Raw genomic sequence first — 23145 nt, 5'->3', positions numbered from 1 at the left:
GTAAATTAGCAAATTCGTTGGCATATTTTATGACTACTGCTCATATTTCAAAATTATTATTATTACTATTATTATTATTATTATTTTTATTTATTTATTTATTTATTTTTTTTACATCAGCTCAATGACGATCGGTTTCATATCTTAGTGCGCGTCCACACTTGCTGTCGAACATATGTTAGCAACACAGCTGGCAACATGTTCGGGAACATGTTTGCAGCAGTATTTGGACAGATGTATGCAAACATGTTTCAGTGCAGCTTCGAACACTGGCAGCAGAGGCGATGGGATAAGAGTATCCATACGAGGCAGCTGAGACTTGATCATGATGTTGCCAACATGATCTGGACGCTGCTGTTCCCAACATGTTTGCAGCGTGTTCGTTACTGTGTTGCTTACATGTTGCCAACACTTGTTTGAGCACACGTGTGGACGCACATTTACAATAGCCTTTTACTTAATTTATATTACTGGCTAACGATATGAGTGCGGAGAGGGACGCCTTCACGTGGTGACACTGATATATAGCTAGGAAGCTTAACTACCAGGGTATATGAACGTCTCTCAGCTATTTCCCTATCCTCTGAAAGGAAGTGATAGTCTGCGGGAGAAGAACTAAGCCCGCAGTCCACTGGGTTTACAATCAGATGACCCTGGGGTTGCTACTACTTCTGCTACAACTACATCGTCCTCTACTACAACTACATCGTCCTCTACTACTACTACTACTCATTCATTCATTCATCATCTAATCGGATCCAGTGTTGTCCCATGAGGAGCGTTGGAGCCCGGGGCCAAGCAAGTTGGTCCCGACATGGAAGATGAGTGAACAGCCACACTTTTCCCTGAGTGGCATTACGAGAACAATAAACCCCAACCACTCCTTGGATATAAACCTTCACCGGCTCAATCCGACTGGAGCGCTTTAAATACCCACGAAACCACCAGGCAACATCATTTGGTTATATGGTTACCACCCAGCGTGGTAAACTGTTTCCAGGTGTACAGGAAATTGTTTGGCTTATCACTCAGTGTAGAGTCACCCGTGGACAGAAGGAATAGGAAAGAATGAAGGAAAGACAGATAAAGAAGGAAGAGAGTAAAGCGCAGGCACCAGAGAGCAGCGCAACATCAAGTGTGTGAATGGTGAATGCCTACTACTATCTGATAATTTTTGTACAGATCAAGGGAGGGTGAAGAGGTTACTCAACAAACACCCCATCCTCATCCGCTTCATACACCAGGTCAAGAAGTCTCGTGTTCAGCACTTCGTTCTTCCCAGACTTCAGCTCATCAACGACTGGCTTCATGATCCGCTTGAACATACCCTCGACCATGGACCTTCCCACTGACGAGAAGATTATGGGCGCCATCACTTTGGCCAATCCACTTTTCATGCCATTCACCAAGGCCTTGACTGGGGCCAGGTAGGGTTTGTCCAGCACAGAGGGTTCTGGCTTCTTGTTGGCTGGGTTAGTAGTGCTCATTGTTCCTAGAATAAGCGCAAACGGAAACAGGAACCCCGCAGCTCTAGACTCCTTCCACTTGGCTATAAATTGGTCATAATCCCAGTTACTTGGAGGGGCATCAATTAAGGTAACGAGTCTCATGAACGTGGAGTGGTAGTGATGTAAGAGCTCATCCAAATGCGCCTGTCTGACCTGCCTAGTGATGGAGGTGTAGACAATGTACTGCAGGTCATAGATGGGGCTGCCAAATGAACACTGTCCCCAGTCTATCAACATCATATCTTCTATCTCACCCGCAGTCCCATCTTCAGTGTCCTTGTGTTTGTACATCAGATTGTTATTCCACAAGTCTCCGTGGATTAAGCAAGTGACAGGAGACTCACTCGTTAAAATACTTAAGCACTTCTGCAACAGAGATGATTTAACATCTTCGATTTTTTGACCCAGGGCTTCAGTCTCCTTAGAACTTTTGAGAAAAATTACTAGATTGTGTAGCATTGGCATTACGGCAGGCATAAGGGTGCTTAGCATTTTCGATGTAGTTAGAATACATGGATGTTCCTTTTTTATGTCATTGGCCTTGTTATACACATAGGACAATGCGTGGAGCCTTGCGACGCTGTCAATGGCTGTGAGAAGTTGGGGCCAGTCCAGACCTTTACGCTTATCATTAGTTTCATATCCTTTAGTCTTTAAGTTCTCCAAAACTAATACAAACTCCTTTGCCGAGAACTTCCCATAGATCAACTTCGGTATGGGGACCTTTGGCTCTTCGGGAATCTTGGAGACCAGAAGCATATTAAGGTTCCCTATGAGCTCCTCATAGATCACGTACTCTCGCTCGTACGTCAAAAACTTACGGTTAATCTCGTGGATCATGGGTTCAAGACTCGGGAACTTGGCTATCATGCTGAAGGTCGTGGTCTGCTGAGGGACAGGGGAGTTGTCGTCCTCTCCCTCAGCCACTTCTGCAGTCACCTTCGCCAGCTCAGAGTTGAATCCATCACCTGGGCCGGCTCCTGAAAGGCAAAGACTTTTAAGTTGCAGTCAGTAATCCTTTGCAGGACTGAGTTTTAGAAGCAATGATGCAAGGTTATGGATCTTATAATTCATTTAAGTATTACTGATTTGCTTAGAAAAATCTCATTAGGCTTTGACACAACTTTGAGACACTAATACTAAAACAGTACTAATGACAGTAGTAGCGGTAGTAGTAGCAGTAGTAGTAGTAGTAGTAATCACAGTACTGGTAGTAGCAGTAGTAACAGTACAACTCATCATACTCAGGTGGATAAAAATGACCTAGAAGAACTAACCTGGGCCCACAGTGAAGTTGACAACCTTGAGTGAGGCAGGTGGCTTGTCAAGGTGTTCTCCCAGTATGTACTCCAGCCACGGCCCTGTGATGTCTTTCCCTGAGCGAGGCGTCTTCATCCTTCATCCTGCAAGAACAGATGGAGTTTTGTGTGTGTGTGTGTGTGTGTGTGTGTGTGTGTGTGTGTGTGTGTGTGTGTGTGTGTGTGTGTGTGTGTGTGTGTGTGTGTGTGTTTTGAGAAGTACAGGCCTATATGTTTGTGGGCACCTCTTACGGGTGTCTGGCTATAGATAGATATACATAAACAGATATAGACAGATAGATTGTTTCCAGGTGTACAGGAAATTGTCTGGAATCCTCATATAAAAAAAACACATAGATAAGATTGAAAAAGTATAAAAGGCAGCTACAAGATGGGTACCAGGCTTAAGGGATCTAAGCTACGAAGAAAGACTAGAAATACTGAATATGCCAACACTGTAGGGGAGAAGGAAAATAGGAGACATAATTATGCGATATAAATGCATCTCAAGGAAACAGAAAACAGACATAAATGAATATATAACCTATGGGGAGGCATCAGCAGGAGGACACTGCAAAAAACTACATAAAAAGAGAAGCGCTAAAGACATAAGGAAATTCAGTTTCCCAAACAGGGTATTACATCCCCACCCCACTGCCACAGGCTTCAACAGCAGTAATCCAGTATAGGAAGGACGTTGCCCAGTGAGTTGTTCTACCAATGATCAATCTTTAGGTGTACAGTACACAGGATCAGCACAGGCGTCGTAAATAAACACTGGCTTCTTAAGTTCACTGTCTTTATTTTCCAAATAATTACACTGAATGCTTTCCAACTTCACTTCGCTATTCTCACAAGCACTAGAGCTATGCAAACTTTACTAACTGCAATTTCACTTAATTCACTTAATGCTTGACAACACTTCACTATTTTCACAAGTACCGATGATATACAAACTTAAATAACACTTCACTGTTTGCCACCAACATCTCTCTGCTTTCACAAGTACCGAAAACATACAAACTACACTGACACTGCACTACACTCAAACTGAACTGAAAACCGACTGAACTTGCTCTAGTCTCTTCCCCATCCTTATATAAGCTTCCTATATTCTAGAGTTTTCTACTTTCTACGAGAATAACAGTTGCCAACCCAGAGATATCCAAAACATGCCAGAGTTTTCTTTCATTACATAACACTGTACATTATTTAGCATACAAACTTAAATTCATTTACATAATTAACAAGCAAATCACATACACATTATTGAGAAAAAGACCACAAAAATTAATGTACAACTTACGAAATAACTACGCTCACAAACAGCAGGCAAACTGGCAACTCTGACTCGTACCAGAACTAGCCTACGGTAAACATCGGGAATCAATGAGAAACTTCTCGACTACCTCAATGGCAAATCCCGTTTCTTAACCAGGGCAACTGATCAGTGGAATGCACTACTGAATGAAATAGTGTGTGCCAAAACAATTCATAAATTTAAGGATAAGTATGATAAAAATGGCTTAAAACACGGGACAGTACGAGCTTGACTCATTCCTGTACTGATACAATTAGGTAAGAACACACACACACCCACTGGGAGGGTTATTGAGATGAGCAGAAAAACAATGATAGGGGTCTTCCTTTCTATCCCTGCTTCCATCCCATTCTACACACTCCCCCCTCTTACCCGTTACCCCATCCCTACCAATCTCCTTTGTCAGTGTTAATTGCTAATAGAAAGATGTATGCAGTAGTAGTAGTATAAGCCTCATGTTCATCTGAAATGTGAACCCAGTGGACTACAGGCTTAAATTGCCCCTCTGCAGTCCATCGTCCTCCTTTTGCGGGTTAGGGAGGACTGAGGGACGTTTTTATAATGGACGGTAGAACCACCTAGTTATATAGGTACCACCGCATGAAGGCGTCCCTTTTCAGTGCCATGCCATAGTAAAATGCATATGACAAAAGCCAAAGGAAGGACATACGTGGGTATGGAAATGTAGTAAAGAACTCAAACATTTAATTACTGATAAACCATAGTTAAGTTACATTTCGTATAAAGCCTTGCTAACACACACACACACACACACACACACACAGCGTTGCAACCTTTTCAGCAGACACAACATGGACGTCAGTAGTGTGGTGTGTGAATTTTTTGCTGTATTTATTCCCCCCCCCCCTCTCTTTCTTCACACAGACTCACATCATGATTTTTTTCCTCTCCTGGTCTTTTCTTATTTTAGTTGCTTAACATCTGGCAAATTAGCAAATTTATTGGCATATTTCATGACCACTGCACATATTTCAAAATTAACGGTACCTTTTTGGGGGACTTCAGCTCAATGACGATCGGTTTCACGATCTTACAATAACCTTTTACTTAATTTATGTTACTAGCTGACGATATGAATGCGGAGACGGACGCCTTCACGTGGTGGCATTGATCTAGCCAGGGAGCTTAACTACCTGGGTATATAAATGTCTCTCAGTTACTTTCCTATCCTCCGAAACGAAGGTGGTGGTCTGCAGAACTCAGACTGCAGTCCTCTGGGTTTACATTCAGATGAGCCTGGGGTTGCTGCTGCTACCTGATAATTTTTGTACAAGCGGGGCATCTCTTGGTGAAGGGGTTACGCAACAAACAACCCATCCTCATCTGCTTCATACACCAGGTCAAGAAGTCTCGTGTTCAGTACTTGGTTCTTCCCAGACTTCAGCTCATCAAGGACTGGCTTCATGATCTGCTTGAACATATCCTCGACCATGGACCTTCCCACTGAGGAGAAGGTTATGGGCACCATCACTTTGGCCAATCCACTTTTCATGCCATTCACCAAGGCCTTGGCTGGGGCCAGGTAGGGTTTGTCCAGCACAGAGGGTTCTGGCTTCTTGTTGATTGGGTTAGTAGTGCTCAGTGTTCCTTGAGTAAGTGCACACCCAAACAGGAACCCCACAGCTCTAGACTCCTTCCACTTGGCTATAAATTGGTCATAATCCCAGTTACTTGGAGGGGCATCAGTTAAGGTAACGAGTCTCACGAACGTGGCGTGGTAGTGGCGTAAGAGCTCATCCAAATGCACCTGTCTGACCTGCCTAGTGGTGGAGGTGTACACGATGTAGTGCAGGTCATAGAGGGGGCTGCCAAAAGAACACACACCCCAGTCTATCAGCATCACTTCTTCTATCTCGCCCTCAGTCCCATCTTCAGTGCCCTTGTGTTTGTACATGAGGTTATTATTCCACAAGTCTCCGTGGATTAAGCAAGAGACAGGAGATTCACTCATAAAGAAACTGAAACATTTTTGTATCAGAGTAGATTTGACATCAGCAATTTTTTGACCCAGGGCTTCAGTCTCCTTAGAACTTTTGAGAAAACTTATTAATCCGTGCAGCATTGCCGTCATGACAGGTGCAAAGGCGCTTAGGGATTTCGACGTTGTTACAATACACGAATGTTCCTTTTTTATGTCATGGGATTTGTTGTACACATAAGACATTGCGTGGACCCTTGCGATGCTGTCAACGGCTGCGAGAAGATGGGGCCAGTCCAGACCTTTACGCTTATCATTAGTTTCATATCCTTTAGTCTTTAAGTTCTCCAGCACCAATATATACTCCTTTGCCGTGAGCTTCCCATAGATCAGCTTCGGTATAGAGACCTTTGGCTCTTCGGAAATCTTGGAGACTAGAAGCATATTAAGGTTCCCCATGAGTTCTTTATAGAGCAGGTACTCCCGCTGGTTCGTTTGCATTTTACGGTTCATCTCACGGTTCATGGGGTCAAGACTCAGGAACTTGGCTACCATACTGAAGGTCGTGGTCTGCTGAGGGACAGGGGAGTTGTCGTCCTCTCCCTCAGCCACTTCTGCAGTCACCTTCACCAGCTCAGAGTTGAATCCATCACCCGGGTCTGCTCCTGAAAGGCAAAGACTTTTAAGTTGCAGTCAGTAATCCTTTGCAGGACTGAGTTTTAGAAGCAATGACGCAAGGTTATGGATCTTATAATTCATTTAAGTATTACTGGTTTGCTTAGGAAAATCTCATTAGGCTTTGACACAACTTTGAGACACCAATACTAATATGGTAGCCTACTAATGATAGTAGTAGTAGTAGTAGTAGTAGTAGTAGTAGTGCTGGTAGTAGCAGTAGTAACAGTACAACTCAGCGTATTCAAGTGGATAAAAATGACCTAGAAGAACTAACCTGGGCCCACAGTGAAGTTGACAACTTTGAGTGAGGCAGGTGGCTTGTCCAGGTGTTCTCCCAGTATGTACTCCAGCCACGGCCCTGTGATGTCTTTCCCTGAGCGAGGCGTCTTCATCCTGCATCCTGCAAGAACAGATGGAGTTTTCTGTGTGTGTGTGTGTGTGTGTGTGTGTGTGTGTGTGTGTGTGTGTGTGTGTGTAATTCACTGGGTCGGTCATGATCACGTGATGGTTGTGATCATCAGCATTTTACCCTCCCGGAGGAGAACTGAGAGCTCATATAGTCCAATCTAAGGGCAAAGCCTTGACTTCCACACATGCACACACCCATCCTCTTGCTGAAGGAGGACAGTACCCACCCGTTTCGTCAATGAAACTTCTCACATCCCGAGAAAGACGCAAACCCCAGTCTTAGCAGATGCTAGGCGAAAGTGTTACCACTGAGCCGGCATGTGTGTGTGTGTGTGTGTGTGTGTTTTGAAAAGTACAGGGACCACATGTTTGTGGGCACCTCTTACGGGATTAAGGTGTTTGGCTATAGATAGACAGATATACATAAAGAGAGAGAGACAGAGAGAGATAGATAGATAGAGAGAGAGAGAGAGAGAGGAGCACGTGTGTGGCGACGATGTGGCAACGGAGCAAGCAGTGTGAGGTCTTAGGAGGCCCCACCCAAACCGCCTTCATAAAATAGAAAGCCTACAGTATAGTAGAGTTCCACAGGGGTCAGTGCTGGCACCAAATATGTTTTTAGTATATATAAATGACATAGACATTAACACTGGAAATGGAAGCAACCTAAATATGTTTGCTGATGATGCAAAAACACAAAGGAAAATTACTAACAGATTCTTGCAGACAGCTACATGAAGAATTAAATAAACTTCATGAACGGAGCAATAAATGACAAATGGAATTTACTGTGGACAAGTGTCATGTAGTTAAGTTTGGTAAAAGTGAAGACTAGACTGGGATTATAAGTAAGGATGTTCAACCCTACACATCAGAAAGGGAGAAGGACCTAGGAGTGATTATCAGTAACAGACTATCTCCGGCTGACCACATCAATGAGAAGTACGGAACAATTATACACTGCCTGCTAATATGAAAATAGCATTCACATATATATACATGAAGACATACTGAGAAAGATAATAACATCATTCATCAGACCAACCCTGGAGTATGCATCAGTAGTCTGGAATCATCTCAAAAAACATATAGATAAGATTGAAAAAGTACAAAAGGTGGCTACAAGATGGGTACCAGGTTTAATGGATCTAAGCTACGAAGAAAGCCTAGAAAAACTGAATCTACCAACACTGTAGGAAAGAAAGAAGAGACATGATTATGCAATATAAATGCATTCAGGGAAACAGAAAACAGACATAAATGAATATATAACCTATGGGGAGGCATCAGCAAGAGGACACTGCAAAAAACTACATAAAAAGAGAAGCGATAAAGACATAAGGAAATTCAGTTTCCCAAACAGGGAATACATCCCCAACCCACACTGCCATAGGCTTCAACAACAGTAGTCCAGTATAGTAAGGACGTTGCCCAGTGCATTGTTCTACCTATGATCAGCCTTTAGGTGTACAGTACACAGGATCAGCTCAGGCGTCGTAAATAAACACTGGTTTCTTAAGTTCACTGTTTTTATTTTCCAAATAATTACACTGAATGCTTTCCAACTTCAATTCACTATTACCACAAGCACTGGAGCTACACAAACTTTACTAACTGCTATTACACTTAATTCTTGACAACACTTCACTATTTTCACAAGTACCGATGATATACAAACTTCAACAACACTTCACTGTTTGCCATTAACACCTCACTGTTTTCACAAGTACTGAATATATACAAACTACACTGACACTGCACTACACTCAAACTCAACTGGAAACCGCCTGTGCGCTACACTCAAAATGAACTGAAAACTGACTGAACTTGCTCTAGTCTCTTCCCCAACCTTATATAAGCTTCCCACTATCTAGAGTTTTCTACAGTCTGCGAGAACAACAGTTGCCAACTCGGAGATATCCAAAACATGCCAGAGTTTTCTTACTTTACATAATACTGTAAATTATTTAGCATACAAACTTAACTTGAATTGCATAATTTAACAATCACATAAAATACTGAGAAAAAGAGCAAAAAAATTAATGTACAAACTTACGAAATAACTACGCTCACAAACAGCAAGCAAACTGGCAACTCTGACTCGTATCAGAACTAGCCTACAGTAAACATCGGGAATAAGTGAGAAACTTCTCGACTACCTACCTGGCAAATCCTGCTTAACATGGGCAAATGATCAGTGGAATGCACTAGTGAGTGAAACAGTGTGTGACAAAACAATTAATAAATTTAAGGGTATGTATGATAAAAATTGTTTAAAACACAGGACAGTATGAGCTTGACTCATTCCTGTAAAGATACAATTAGGTAAGAACAATTAGGTAGGAACAGAGAGAGAGAGAGAGAGAGAGAGAGAGAGAGAGAGTTGCAACCTTTTCAGCACAAACAACATGGACATCAGTTGTGTGGTGTATGAATTTTTTGTTGTATTTTTATTTTCCTCTCTCTCTCTCTCTCTCTCTCTCTCCACACGGATTCACATCATGATTTTTTCCTCTCTAGGTCTACGTCTTAATTTCAGTTGCTTAACATATGGCATATTAGCAAACTCGTCGTCACATTTCATGAACACTGCACATATTTCAAAATTAATAGTACTTTTTTTTTTTTTTCAGCTCAGTGATGATCGGTTTCATGATCTTACAATAACCTTTACTTAATCTACGTTGCTGCTTGACTATATGAGTGCAGAGAGGTACGCCTTCACGTGGTGGCACTGATATAGCCAGGGAGCTTAACTACCTGGGTATATAAAAGTCTCAGTTACTTCCCTACCCTCTGAAACAAAGATGGTGGTCAGCAGGAGAACTTAGCCTGAAGTCCACTGGGTTTACATTCAGATGAGCCTAGGGTTGCTCCTATCTTATAATTTTTGTACAAATCAAGGGAAGAATCACTTGGTGAAGGGGTTACGCAACAAACACCCTATCCTCATCCGCTTCATACACCAGGTCAAGAAGTCTCATGTTCAGCACTTCGTTCTTCCCAGACATCAGCTCATCAACGACTGGCTTCATGACTCGCTTGAACGTACCCTCGACCATGGACCTTCCCACTGACGAGAAGAATATGGGCGCCATCACTTTGGCCAATCCACTTTTCATGCCATTCACCAAGGCCTTGACTGGGGCCAGGTAGGGTTTGTCCAGCACAGAGGGTTCTGGCTTCTTGTTGGCTGGGTTAGTTGTGCTCAGTGTTCCTAGAATAAGCGCAAACGGAAACAGGAACCCCACAGCTCTAAACTCCTTCCACTTGACTATAAATTGGTCATAATCCCAGTTACTTGGAGGGGCATCAATTAAGGTAACGAGTCTCATGAACGTGGAGTGGTAGTGACGTAAGAGCTCATCCAAATGCGCCTGTCTGACCTGCCTAGTGGTGGAGGTGTAGACAATGTACTGCAGGTCATAGATGGGGCTGCCAAATGAACACTGTCCCCAGTCTATCAACATCATATCTTCTATCTCACCCACAGTCCCATCTTCAGTGTCCTTGTGTTTGTACATCAGGTTGTTATTCCACAAGTCTCCGTGAATTAAGCAAGTGACAGGAGACTCACTCGTTAAAATACTTAAGCACTTCTGCAACAGAGATGATTTAACATCTTCGATTTTTTGACCCAGGGCTTCAGTCTCCTTAGAACTTTTGAGAAAACTTACTAGATTGTGTAGCATTGCCATTATGGCAGGTATAAGGGTGCTTAGGGTTTTCGATGTTGTTGCAATACATGAATGTTCCTTTTTTATGTCATGGGATTTGTCATACACATAGGACAATGCATGGAGCCTTGCAACACTGTCAATGGCTGTGAGAAGATGAGGCCAGTCCAGACCTTTACGCTTATCATTAGTTTCATATCCTTTAGTCTTAATGTTCTCCATAACTAATACATACTCCTGTGCCGAAAGCTTCCCATAGATCAACTTCGGTATGGGGACTTTTGGTTCTTCGGGAATCTTGGAGATCAGAAGCGTATTAAGGTTCCCCATGAGCTCCTTATAGACCACGTATTCCCGCTGGTTTGTCCGCATCTTCCGGTTTATCTCACGGCTCATGGGTTCGAGACTCTCAAACTTGGCTATCATGCTGAAGGTCGTGGTCCGCTGAGGGACAATTGATTTGTCGTCCTCTCCCTCCGTCATTTCTGCAGTCACCTTCACCAGCTCAGAGTTGAATCCATCACCCGGGCCCGCTCCTGAAAGGCAAAGACATTTAAGTTGCAGTCAGTAATCCTTTGAACAACTGGATTTTAGAAGCAATAAAGCGAGGTTATCGATGTTATAATTCATTTTAGTATTACTGGTTTGCTTAGAAAAATCTCATTAGGCTTTGACACAGCTTTCAGACACTAATACTAAAACAGTACGAATGACAGTAGTAGTAGTAGTACTACTACTACTAGTAGTAGTAGTAATCACAGTGCTGGTAGTAGCAGCAGTAACAATACAACTCATCATACTCAGGTGGATAAATATGACCTAGAAGAACTAACCTGGGCCTACAGTGAAGTTGACAACCTTGAGTGAGGCAGGTGGCTTGTCCAGGTGTTCTCCCAGTATGTACTCCAGCCACGGCCCTGTGATGTCTTTCCCTGAGCGAGGCGTCTTCATCCTGCATCCTGCAAGAACAGATGGAGTTTTCTGTGTGGTCTGTGTGTGTGTGTGTGTGTGTGTGTGTGTGTGTGTGTAATTCACTGGGTTGGTCAGGATCACATGATGGTTGTGATCATCAGTATTTTACCCTCCCAGAGGGCAGCTGAGACCTCATATAGTCCGATCTACGGGCAAAGCTTTGACCTTCACACACGCACACACCCATCCTCTTGGTGAAGGAGGAGAGTACCCACCCGCTTCGTCAATGTAAATTTCGCATCCCGAGCAAGGCACGAACCCCTGACTTAGCAGATGCTAGGTGAAAGTGTTACCACTGAGGCAGTGTGTGTGTGTGTGTGTGTGTGTGTGTGTGTGTGTGTGTGTGTGTGTGTGTGTGTGTGTGTGTGTGTGTGTGTGTGTGTGTATTTACCTATTTGTGATATACAAGAAATGAGCTACGCTCGTGGGGTCCCGTCTCTGTTTCTCAGTAAGTCAAATTTTGCTTTAAACTCGTTTAAGTTTTTAGACTGGACGATCTCTTTGTCCAAGTTATTCCACAGGTCTATACATCTATAAGGAAAACTATATTTCTTGATATCCTTCAAGCAGCTTGGCTTCTGCAGTTTCATTCCATGTCCTCTTGTTACTCTCTCATCCCATAAAAACAGATCTTCTCTGTCAATTTTATCTCCTCCCACCATGGTCCTGAACACTGCAATCATGTTACCCCTCTCTCTCCTTTCCTCTAAGGTAGGCAAATCCAGCTTTTCCAGCCTCTCTGTACGACAGATCTGCCAGACTGGGGACCATCTTAGTTGCTGTTCTTTGTATTCTCTCAATCTTGTTTATATCTTACTTTTTGTGTGGGGACCACACTACTGCTGGATATTCTTACGTGGGGCAGTTCTTAGCCATTATCAATTTTTTCATCATCTTTTCATCCACGTAATGAAATGCTACTCTTATGTTAGTCAAGAGTTTATACATCTCTCTAACTATCTTGTTAATATGTTTTTCTGGAAACAAACTATCCTGGACCAACACACCCAAATCTTTCTCTTCTCTCGCTTTTGTGACAGGTTCATTACCCATCAAATAATTCAGTGATGGCTCTTGGTATTTTTACCCATTTCCAATATTTTACATTTCTTTGCATTGAATTTCATTTCCCACTTCTGGCTCCAATCATGTATCTTATCCAGATCCTCCTGCAGCAAGTTACAGTCCACCTCTGCCTCTACCTTCCTCAGGATCTTCGCATCATCAGCAAACAGACTTGCATAACTGTTCACTCCATCTACCATATCATTAACGTAAATCAGGAACATTACTGGCGCCAAAACAGAGCCCTGAGGGACTCCACTTGTTACTTCTCTTCATCCAGACATCCTGTCCTTTATTACTGTCCTCATTTGTCTGTCTCTCAGAAAGTCTCTCATCCATTCCAGGAGGTTTCCCTTCAGTCCTCCTGTATGCTCTAGTTTCCACAATAGCCTCTTATGGGGCACCTTGTCAAAGGCCTTTTCCAATTCTAAATACACACAATCCACCCAACCGTCTCTCCTGTAGCACGTCAATTGCTCTTGAGTAAAAACTCAACAAGTTGGAAATGCATGACCTTCCACTTCTGAATCCAAACTGACTTTCAGCCAAAATATTAATCTCTTCCAGATATTTCATCCATTTTATCTTTCAGGATTCTCTCGCACAATTTTGCAACCATGCTAGTTAGGGACACTGGTCTATAATTCAGGGGTTCTTCCTTGTTTCCTTCCTTATATATTGGTACCACATTTGCCCTTTTCCATCCTTGAGGCACTTTCCCCTCTTCCAGAGAACACACAATTAAACCGTGAATCTTATCCGCCAGTTGTTCTCTGCATTCCCTCAGTACTCAATTAGAGATTCCATCTGGTCCTGGGGCTTTCCTTACATCTTGAGTTTCCAGTAATTTATACACTTCCTGTACTTCCACTTTTATATCTCATCACTACATTTCTAGTCACTCCCTCCCCTTCCACAAACTCACTTTCATTAGTGAAAACTGACCGGAAACGTGTGTGTGTGTGTGTGTGTGTGTGTGTGTGTGTGTGTGTGTGCAGAGTATTTATGTGGGGTTTGGGATGGATTTGAGGTTACGTGTGTGGTTTTTGGAAGTATTTATGTGTGTGTGTGTGTGTGTGTGTGTGTGTGTGTGTGTGTTGAGAGAGTATTTGTGTGTGTGTTTTGGGATGGATTTGAAGTTACATGTGTGGTTTTTGGAAGGATTTGTGTGTGTGTGTGTGTGTGTGTGTGTGTGTGTGTGTGTGTGTGTGTGTTCTTACCTAACTGTATCTTTACAAGAATGAGTCAAGCTCGTACTGTCCTGTGTAATAAACCATTTTTATCATACATATCCTTAAATTTATGAATTGTTTTGGCACACTATTTGATTCGGAAGTGCATTCCACTGATCAACTGCCCTATTTGGGAAAATGAATTTCCTTACGTCTTTATCACCTCTCCTTTTATTCAGTTTTTTTGCAGGGTCCCCTTGCTGATGCTTCTCCATAGATTATATATTCACTTATGTCTATTTTCTCATTCCCTGAGATGCATTTATATAGCATAATCATGTCCCCTCTTTTCCTTCTCTCCTGTAGTGTTGGCAGATTAAATTTTTCTAGTCTTTCTTCGTAACTTAGATCCCTTAAGCTTGGTACCCATCTTGTAGCGACCCTTTGAACTCTTCCAGTCTTATCTGTTTCTTGAGATGAGGATTCCAGACTACTGATGCATACTCCAGGGTTGGTCAGATGAATAATGTTATTGTCATTCTCAGCATGTCTAGATTTATGAATGTGAATGCTATTCTCATATTTGCATGCAATGTATACATGTTCCGTACCTTTTCACTGATGTGGTCAGCCGGAGATAGTCTGTTATTGCGCGCGCGCCGTGTGTGTGTGTGTGTGTGTGTGTGTGTGTGTGTGTGTGTGTGTGTGTGTGTTTTTGAGGAGTATAGGGCATATTATGTTTGTGGGCACCTCTTACGGGGTTAAGGTGTCTGGCTATAGGTAGACAGATACACAAACAAAGAGAAATAGATCCAGAGAGAGAGAGAGAGAGAGAGAGAGAGAGAGAGATTTTCAATAACTGCCCGTACTAGAAGCGGTTACCGAGATATAACGCACAAAATAAATCGCTAAAGAAGACCTGTAACGCGCCCCTGATACCGTAAGCTGGTCTGTGAGCTTGACTGCTGGAATATAAAGATCCGATAGCGTATCAGAGGCTAGGCTTGCTATCACCCGGGTTGACAGCGATGATAATGAGTTCTGTATCAACAAAGACATCCTGTTCATCATCATCATCATCACCCCAATTCCCACTAATACCTCATCATCATCATCATCATCATCACCCACTTCCTACTACCATCCCACAAGCATCATCATTATTGTCGTCATCATCATCATTACCATCATCATCATTATCATAATCATCATCATCATTACTATCATCATAACTATCATCATGATCATCATCATCATTACTATCATCATCATCATTAACATAATCATTATCATAATCATCACTGTCATCATCACCATCACACCGTTGTTCCCACTGATATCTTATCATCATCACATCATCATCACCACCACCATCATCGCTCATCAACATCATCACCATGCATTATCACCACTACCGTAACTCCACTATCTCAATCTTCATTATCACCATCATCATGATCGTCATCGTCACCCTACTTCATCATCATCACCCTACTTCCCGCTGACATCTCATAATCATCATCAACAGCATTATCATCATCATCATTATTATCATCATCATTTTCATCGCCATTGTAATTTCCACTAATACCTCACAATCATCACCACCCCGATTCCCATTAATATACCTCACCATCACCTCCATTCATCACCATCATCATCATCAACAACAACATCTTTTCATCCTACATGCCCACGAGAGGCAGTTATTCAAATTATGCAAACCTTCCAACAGCGAAATAATTAATGAATACTCTCTCTCACCCACTAGTTTGTATAATCGTGAATAACTTAATGAAGGAAAAATCCAAAGTGAAAATTTTGACGTAAGCTGAACAGAATGCCCCCCCCCTCAAAAAAAAAAATGCAGATGAGACGGGTCGAAGGGGTTGATTTCTCTCTCTCTCTCTCTCTCTCTCTCTCTCTCTCATTCTAATTATTATTAATTTTACTGTTATTCTCTCCCTCCCCCCCTCCCACTCATTCTACTTATTATTATTAATATTGTTTTTTGGTGTTTTTTTCTTCTTAATATTATTGCTTATTTTTATCAAAGGGCGCGTGGCTACACCCAAATGTAAAATATGCACGATGTGGCCACACCCACGAATGTCCATCACTAACTGTATGTAACTACTGGCTGAAGGTGTGTGGCAAGACCCACCACCTTCTTTTGTCGTATAAGCACTCTGTACACTCAGTTCAATTCAGCAAGGTTGTATATGCCGGTCCATTGCAGTACGAGAGTTTTCCTAAGGTGGGAAGTAGGAAAAATATCCTGTAAAAATACGCTGCTATACTTGAGTGGTTTATACTGTTTGTAATTACCATCGACTGAACAAGTATGATGAAAGCACAGAATGTTTTGGCTACGTCCCATTCTTTATGAACAAAAGTATAAGCTCTGATAATCAAACTGCCTCGTATGCACACACAAATCGTCTAACTGCTGCAAGGCTTTACTGTAAATCGAATAAGTCAAATGGCCATCCCTTACAAGATTTTGGTGTCTGGCAATAGATAGATAGATAGAATGGGTTTTATGGGAATGTAAGCTACCATCACCCTTGACCATCACTTTACCCGATGTTATTGTTCTAAGTATAAACAATTAGGAAAAAAAAAAATTCACAGAAACCTTCAATTAATGTCTATCACATCGTTAATTTATTCAATCTGGTAATGTAGCCTATTTCACTGTATTCCTATGATCAGATTCAACTTCGGGAAAATCTATGAGGAAAACAGAAAGGTCTGTTTTCACTATTTCAGTACCGGAGGAATCTTCCCAAACTGAATACAATCGTCTGGGTGTGGCAAGAATTAAAAAAAAAAAATGCATCATCGTTTTAAAGCGGTTAGAGCACTCTGTACCTTTTACAATATTTCAATTCCTCGAACTTTCGCCACAGCACGAAATTGCCCGAGCCCACAGGATGACGTATAAGAACATTTCTATAATTAAAGACACTAAATCATGAACACTCTTGTTAGTGCCGCCAGATATCAATTTTATGCTCAATCCCAGTCTTCCCCTAGAACGTGACCATATGTTAAAGTCTGTAGTCGCAAGCTGAAGTGAAAGCAAGCTTCAAACCTTACCGTGTCCGCTGTGGGAGAGGAAAGAGGGCCTTGACGATATCGTACGTCTGGCCGCGTTGATCATAACATTTCATCAGAGTTGCTAAGTTAGCGTTTTTTTGGCGCTTCCCTTGTAGCATCAATTTCGAATGTGGAACGAATGTGGAGAAGTTATATAATCAGAAGATACAATAGTTTGGGTTCTACTTGAACCCTTTACAGGTGTGAGTAGTGTGGAACATGCCCGTAGTTATAAGGGACGGCTTTGGTTTTTGTCTATCGCTTGCACGGCTTGCCGAATCCCAATCTACCTGTAGAACACGACCTGCAAAGGTCTAATATACTTTCAGGTCCCTTACAATGCTAAACTTGCCCTAAGAAATTAAAGTTCGTTAAATGAAAGACACAAACGACACCTTTGATAGCCACAACCACCCCTGCAATATCGTAAGGGGAAAGAAAGCATTATTACTACGGGGGAGGCAGTGCTAACCAAGAGGGTTCCACCATCGATAAACTCTGCTCAGGGTGATGGTCTGCTACTGTACAAAATTTCGTGTACCTACGTAAAAAAATGTGGTGTTTACATTGGGAGTAGTCCCCCCGTGGTGGGTGGCCAATGGGGGTCCTATCCTGCTTAAACTGCGTCGCCAGGGTGAACGTCTAGCATATGCAAAATTTCGTGTTTCTTGGCTACAAACCACGATCGTACATAAAGCAACAGGCCACGACTTCCGGGAGTCGCTCCTCCATAGAGGTTAGTTTCTGGGGGTCTATCTATCTATCTCTGTCTTGCGAGACGCCTTAATCCCGTAAGGGGTGGCCGCAGACAAATCGCCTCCGTGTCGCCCTGTCCCCCGCCACTTCATTGCCCTACTCCCAACTCACACCCCTCTCTCCTATATACCTCTCCAATCCATCCTTCCATCTCATCCTTGGCCTCCCCCTCCCTCTCTCCCACTCCACCACACTCGCATACACTCTCTTCGTCAGTCTCTCTGGGGGTCTCACTGCTTAAAACGCGATCTCTGGAATGATCCACCAGTGTGCAAAATTTCACGTTCTTAGAGAAAAAACTGTGGCACTGTTCTCTTCCCCCAGGGAGGGTGGGGGAGGGCGCCCATCCTCCCGTGGGAGTGGTTATCGGGGGTCTCACCCTATCTAAAATGTGATGGGGGTAAATGCTTATCAGTTATGCAAAATTTCATGTTCCTAGACTTAAAACTATGGTCGGGCATAATGGTTTTGCCGTGACAACTGGGGGCTCCTCCCCACCATGGGGTTGGCCATCGCGAGTCCCACCGTGGTTTTAACCTGGCGCGAGTCAAGCTCTCTCCCACTGTTCACCTGTTAACTGGTAAGGAACCCAACTACCTCAACCTTCCTTCTATACCATTGCTTAATCTTGTTCCTAGGCAATATCTAACATACTACTGGATTTTATCATCGAGTTAAAAATCGCATCCACTTAGCAACAATTTCCAACGCGTAGCCTTAAGACTTATGCACAGTTTTAACAATATTCTAGGATTTTTTTTGCATATTTCCTATTGAATTTAAAGAATACCTTGTATTTAGCGACTTTAAACATTAATCAAGGGCAAATTAAGAAAGATTTGTGAATTTTTGACAAATATTGAAATCTTTTACTGGAGTTATCTAGAATATCGGTAGATTTTTGCCGCCTGACGAAAAAAAAAAAAAGGCTGAACACCGAAACGAAAATTGCTACCACACATGAAAAATTAATGAATGAAAAAATAAAACGCTAACTTGGTAACACTGGCGTTTGTTTTGATAGCTGCCGACGGTCGCCATTTAAGAGGATTGCCATATGGAGGAAACTACACACATCCTTGAAGCTTACAAACTTTCTCTGCCTTAACCACTCTTGACTTTACTCCGACGACTTACATTATTTTTTCCAGGACCAGACGATTTTATTCAGCTTTTGGAAAGAGATAGCTTGTTTATACTCACTTACCATGTTATAATGCTAATAGAGGTGGGGGCGTTAGAAGGTAGGGGTGCTCACCATCCTTTCATTCGATGTGTACGTGCTGCTTTGGGTGTCTGCCCTTTCCTCTCCTCCATCCCCCCTCTTCTGTCTTTCTTTTCTTCACTCTCGTCTTTCTTCTGCCTGTGGATGACTTTACACTCCCTCTTCTTTCTTTCCTTCATCCTTTCCTCTTCCTTCTCCTTATGGGTAACTCTACACTGAGTGACAAGTTAAATGGTTTTTTATACACCACGAAACCATTTACTACGCTGGGTGGTAACCATATAACCAAATTATGGCGCCTGGTGGTTAATGGGTAATTAAGGCGCTCCAATCGGATTGAGCCTGTGTAGGTTTATATCCATGGGGTGGTAGGGGTTTATTGCTCACGTAATGCCACTCAGGGATGAGTGAGGCTGGTCACTCTCGTCTTACATGTCGAGACCAAATTGCCAAGCCCCGGGTTCCTACGCTCCTCATGGGGCGACATAGGATTGGATGATGGATGAATGGATGGAGTTTCGTTATAATCAAACTGGAGTGATTATTAAAAAAAAAAAAAAAAAAAAGTGCACTCTGATGGCTGGCGAGGGACGCCTTCACGTGGTGGCACGGATATAACCAGGTCCCTCAACTGCCTGGCTAAACAAACGTCCCTCAGCTACTTCCCTATCCCCCAAAAGGAGGACGATGAGCTACATATCATCCAATAAGTCTGCAGTCCACCAGGTTCACGTTTCAGATGAACCTGGGGCTACAACAGCTACACCAACTGCTACTACTACTACTACTGCTACTACTACTACTACTGCTACTACTACTACTACTGCTGCTGCTGCTACTACTGCTATACAGTATACTTTTCCTACTACTGCTACTAATACTAATACTACTAACAGTAATTCTACTACTACTATTACTACACCTTGTACTTCTACTACTACTACTACTTCTTTACGGTATACTTTTCCTACTACTGCTACTAATACTACTAAAACTAATTCTACTACTACTATTACTACAACTTTTACTACTGCTGCTACTAATACTACTGTACTAACACTAATTCTACTATTACTATTACTACTATCATTACTAGCACTATTTCTACTACTGCTACTCCTTTTACTACTGCTACTACTATTTGGCTACTACACTTGCTACACTAATTCCTTTGGATTTTTTATTAGGTAAATAATTCCTGTACGTTACTATAGCTGCTTCACCTTAACTTGGCCCAGATTTTCGACCTTTTCCAGCATACATCACGGAAATCACTGGAGAACTAGAGGGGCACTCAGTGGAGCGCATCTCTCCGACAGGGGCAATGTAATGAACGGATCTTGAATTTGGCTTACGTTTGTACTGTTTTTGTCTTTTTTCTTGGAAGGAACTGTTAATGCGGGCTCAGCCTTTGGTTCCTTCTTCCTTGCATAAAAACAAAAAAATCCAAACCACCTTCATAATGGGTTAGATTTTCTCACTCCGACAAGGAGAGTATGTTTTCACTCCTGTTTGTTTGTTTGTTGGCAGGATTACTCAAAAACTAAAAGAGAGATTTGAGCCAAATTTGGTGGGTAGATAGCCCATGTTCCAAGGAAACAATCATTTTACTTTTGGCACCGATCAGCGTCGTATTAAAGATTCTGGATCCGGAAAACACTTTTGGCAAAATCCTAATCAGTGATGAGAAAGCCCAACCCATTATGAAGAGTGGTTTGGAAATTACGTTGCCCTCGTCGGAGACATGCGCTCTACTGAGTGCCCTTCTAGTTGATCAGAGTTTAGCAAAAAGTGGTTTACGGATCCAGAAGCTGTAATTTAATCCGGATGGGTCCCAATAGTTAATCGATTGTTCCCTGGGACTATGCCTATCTTATCTACCCACCAGATTTGGTCTAAATCTTAGTTTTTTTAATAATCCTGCTAACAAACAAACAAGGGTGAAAACATACTCTCCTTGTCAGAGAGAAAATGACAATGCATCGGCTCTACATCCTATCCACAGCACTTCTTCGTGACTAGCATCATATTCTGGTGTTAAGCTAATATTACACCACAGCATTCAAGATGGAGAGATGACAAGTTTAGGTCAGGTTAGAGTATGTGCAGTATAATGTCCCCAGGCAAAAAATTATAACCATTCATCTCGGCACCAGAAAATAATGATCCATCACAAATTCTATGAAAATTCGTGATACGTTAGCTTTCTAGGCCGTCGATCGTTTGACAGTGGCTACAAGGTTTATCAGTTTCAGCAAGATAAGGTTTACGACACTCAATATTTCAAACAAGATAAGGGTGAGCACTATATATTTTTTCTAAAGGAGTTCAAACAAGGGTGAGCACTACATATTTTTTCTAAAGGAGGTGATTGGTAGACCCCCCTCCCCCTGCCTTTGTTGTTGCTCCGAAAGATAAGAAGTTTACCAGCCATATCCGTTCTCGAGATTAGAATGTCAAACTGAATTGACAGTCTCTCTCTCTCTCTCTCTCTCTTTCAAATACCTCACGTCTACCTTAAACTTACTATCAAATGACTGAAGAAACTTGGATCCTGTTTGGTGGGACGAACAAGGAGAGGACACAGCACAGTCTTCCCTCACGTTCTACCAGCAAGCAAAACTGGTTCTAATTAATTTTGTTAGTGAATATCAGGGTTGCAGCAGTCAGCGTTACTTGCAAGATTATAAAGGAAAATGTGGCGGGAGGAGAAATTTACAGGTAGGGCTCATTTAAAATTACACTACAGGCGTACTTAAGATTGTCCCTTAAGAGCTGTGACGTATATGTTTTGGGCGGGGGCGGGGGGGCCAATTTTCTTAGTGCACTTCGAGTTAAGATCGCCTTCCCATTTATTATTATTATTATTATTATTGTTATTATTTTTATTATTTTACTCTAACCCGTCTTAACCTATCCTAACCTTACGCAAGTTAGCAGATGAGCCGAACTTGATACTATGACAACAAACCTAACCTAACCCAGACTTTCCTGGATAAGAAAATATGTAAAAAAGGTACACAGAATGGAGATCGGAGGGCGGGCGTCTGGGAAGGTCTGATGCAACAGGTCGGCTGCAGGGTCGTATAGGAAGCTTCGTGACAACTGTTCCTGAGCGATGTATTATTCATATTACATCTTACACCTGAACTCTTTCCTCTGGGCTGCTTTCACGTTTGTTTTATCGATATATTTTGCATCAGTGACACACAACAGGATGCTGAGGTGTAAGGTGCTGGTCAAATCGCAGAGTAAAAGGTGCTATGGAGCCTACAGTACCACATATAGGAAAATCGAAAGAGATGTGACCTCGTTCCTCCCAGCGGAACTCATAAGTGGTCATACGAGGTTGCACTTAGACCTTGACCGACCTTGAAACCCGGATGTAGCTCTCGTGTTTATCTGTACTCTCTCTCTCTCTCTCTCTCTCTCTCTCTCTCTCTCTCTCTCTCTCAAGGCAGTATAACATAGGAACAAATAAACAATACATTAACCCCTAAGAGAAGAGAAATATTAATGGATATACCCCCATCACCCTCATATTCACCCACCCCCATCACCCTCACTTTCACTCACCCCCACCACCCTCATCTTCACTAACCCCCACCACCCTCATCTTCACTCACCCCCATCACCCTCATCTTCACTCACCCCCATCACCCTCATCTTCACTCACCCCCATCACCCTCATCTTCACTCACCCCCATCACCCTCATCTTCACTCACCCCCATCACCCTCATCTTCACTCACCCCCATCACCCTCATCTTCACTCACCCCCATCACCCTCATCTTCACTCACCTCCAACACCATCAAATTCAATAACCCACATCACCCTCATCTTCATTCACCCCCATCACCCTCACTTTCACTCACCCCCATCACCCTTATCTTCACTCACCCCCATCACCCTCATCTTCCTCACCCCCATCATCCTCACCCTCACCCTCGCACCATCGCCTCACCTGCTACAGTTCGCCTACCTGCCAGAGAGAGAGACAGTATATTAAACTTTCACACACAC

The 23145-nt window shown here is 42.6% G+C and overlaps 3 protein-coding genes across 3 annotated transcripts; all 3 read right to left on the bottom strand.

Moving 5' to 3' along the window:
• Nucleotides 1–1202: 1202 nt before the first annotated feature.
• LOC145404266 (uncharacterized) lies at nucleotides 1203–2963 on the bottom strand. The gene is made up of 2 exons (XM_080275788.1): nucleotides 2786–2963; nucleotides 1203–2488 (listed from the first exon to the last, which is right to left on the bottom strand). Exons 1-2 carry the CDS (start codon nucleotides 2901–2903, stop codon nucleotides 1203–1205), a joined length of 1404 nt encoding a protein of 467 aa, XP_080131914.1. The 5' UTR covers nucleotides 2904–2963.
• Nucleotides 2964–5432: 2469 nt separating this feature from the next.
• Nucleotides 5433–7189, bottom strand: LOC145404315 (uncharacterized). The gene is made up of 2 exons (XM_080275835.1): nucleotides 7019–7189; nucleotides 5433–6731 (listed from the first exon to the last, which is right to left on the bottom strand). Exons 1-2 carry the CDS (start codon nucleotides 7134–7136, stop codon nucleotides 5446–5448), a joined length of 1404 nt encoding a protein of 467 aa, XP_080131961.1. The 5' UTR covers nucleotides 7137–7189; the 3' UTR covers nucleotides 5433–5445.
• Nucleotides 7190–10079: 2890 nt separating this feature from the next.
• Nucleotides 10080–21655, bottom strand: LOC145404265 (uncharacterized). Its single transcript, XM_080275787.1, has 3 exons — nucleotides 21649–21655; nucleotides 11663–11788; nucleotides 10080–11365 (listed from the first exon to the last, which is right to left on the bottom strand). Exons 2-3 carry the CDS (start codon nucleotides 11778–11780, stop codon nucleotides 10080–10082), a joined length of 1404 nt encoding a protein of 467 aa, XP_080131913.1. The 5' UTR covers nucleotides 11781–11788; nucleotides 21649–21655.
• Between the last annotated feature and the right edge of the window lie 1490 nt (nucleotides 21656–23145).

The sequence above is a fragment of the Coenobita brevimanus genome, chromosome 63 (assembly GCF_032717465.1).
Source record: "Coenobita brevimanus isolate Jiangsu-jjx chromosome 63, ASM3271746v2, whole genome shotgun sequence".
Taxonomy (NCBI): Eukaryota; Metazoa; Arthropoda; class Malacostraca; order Decapoda; family Coenobitidae; genus Coenobita; species Coenobita brevimanus.
The sequence above is the reverse complement of the archived record's forward strand: the minus strand, read 5'-3'. Positions and strand labels throughout refer to the sequence as shown.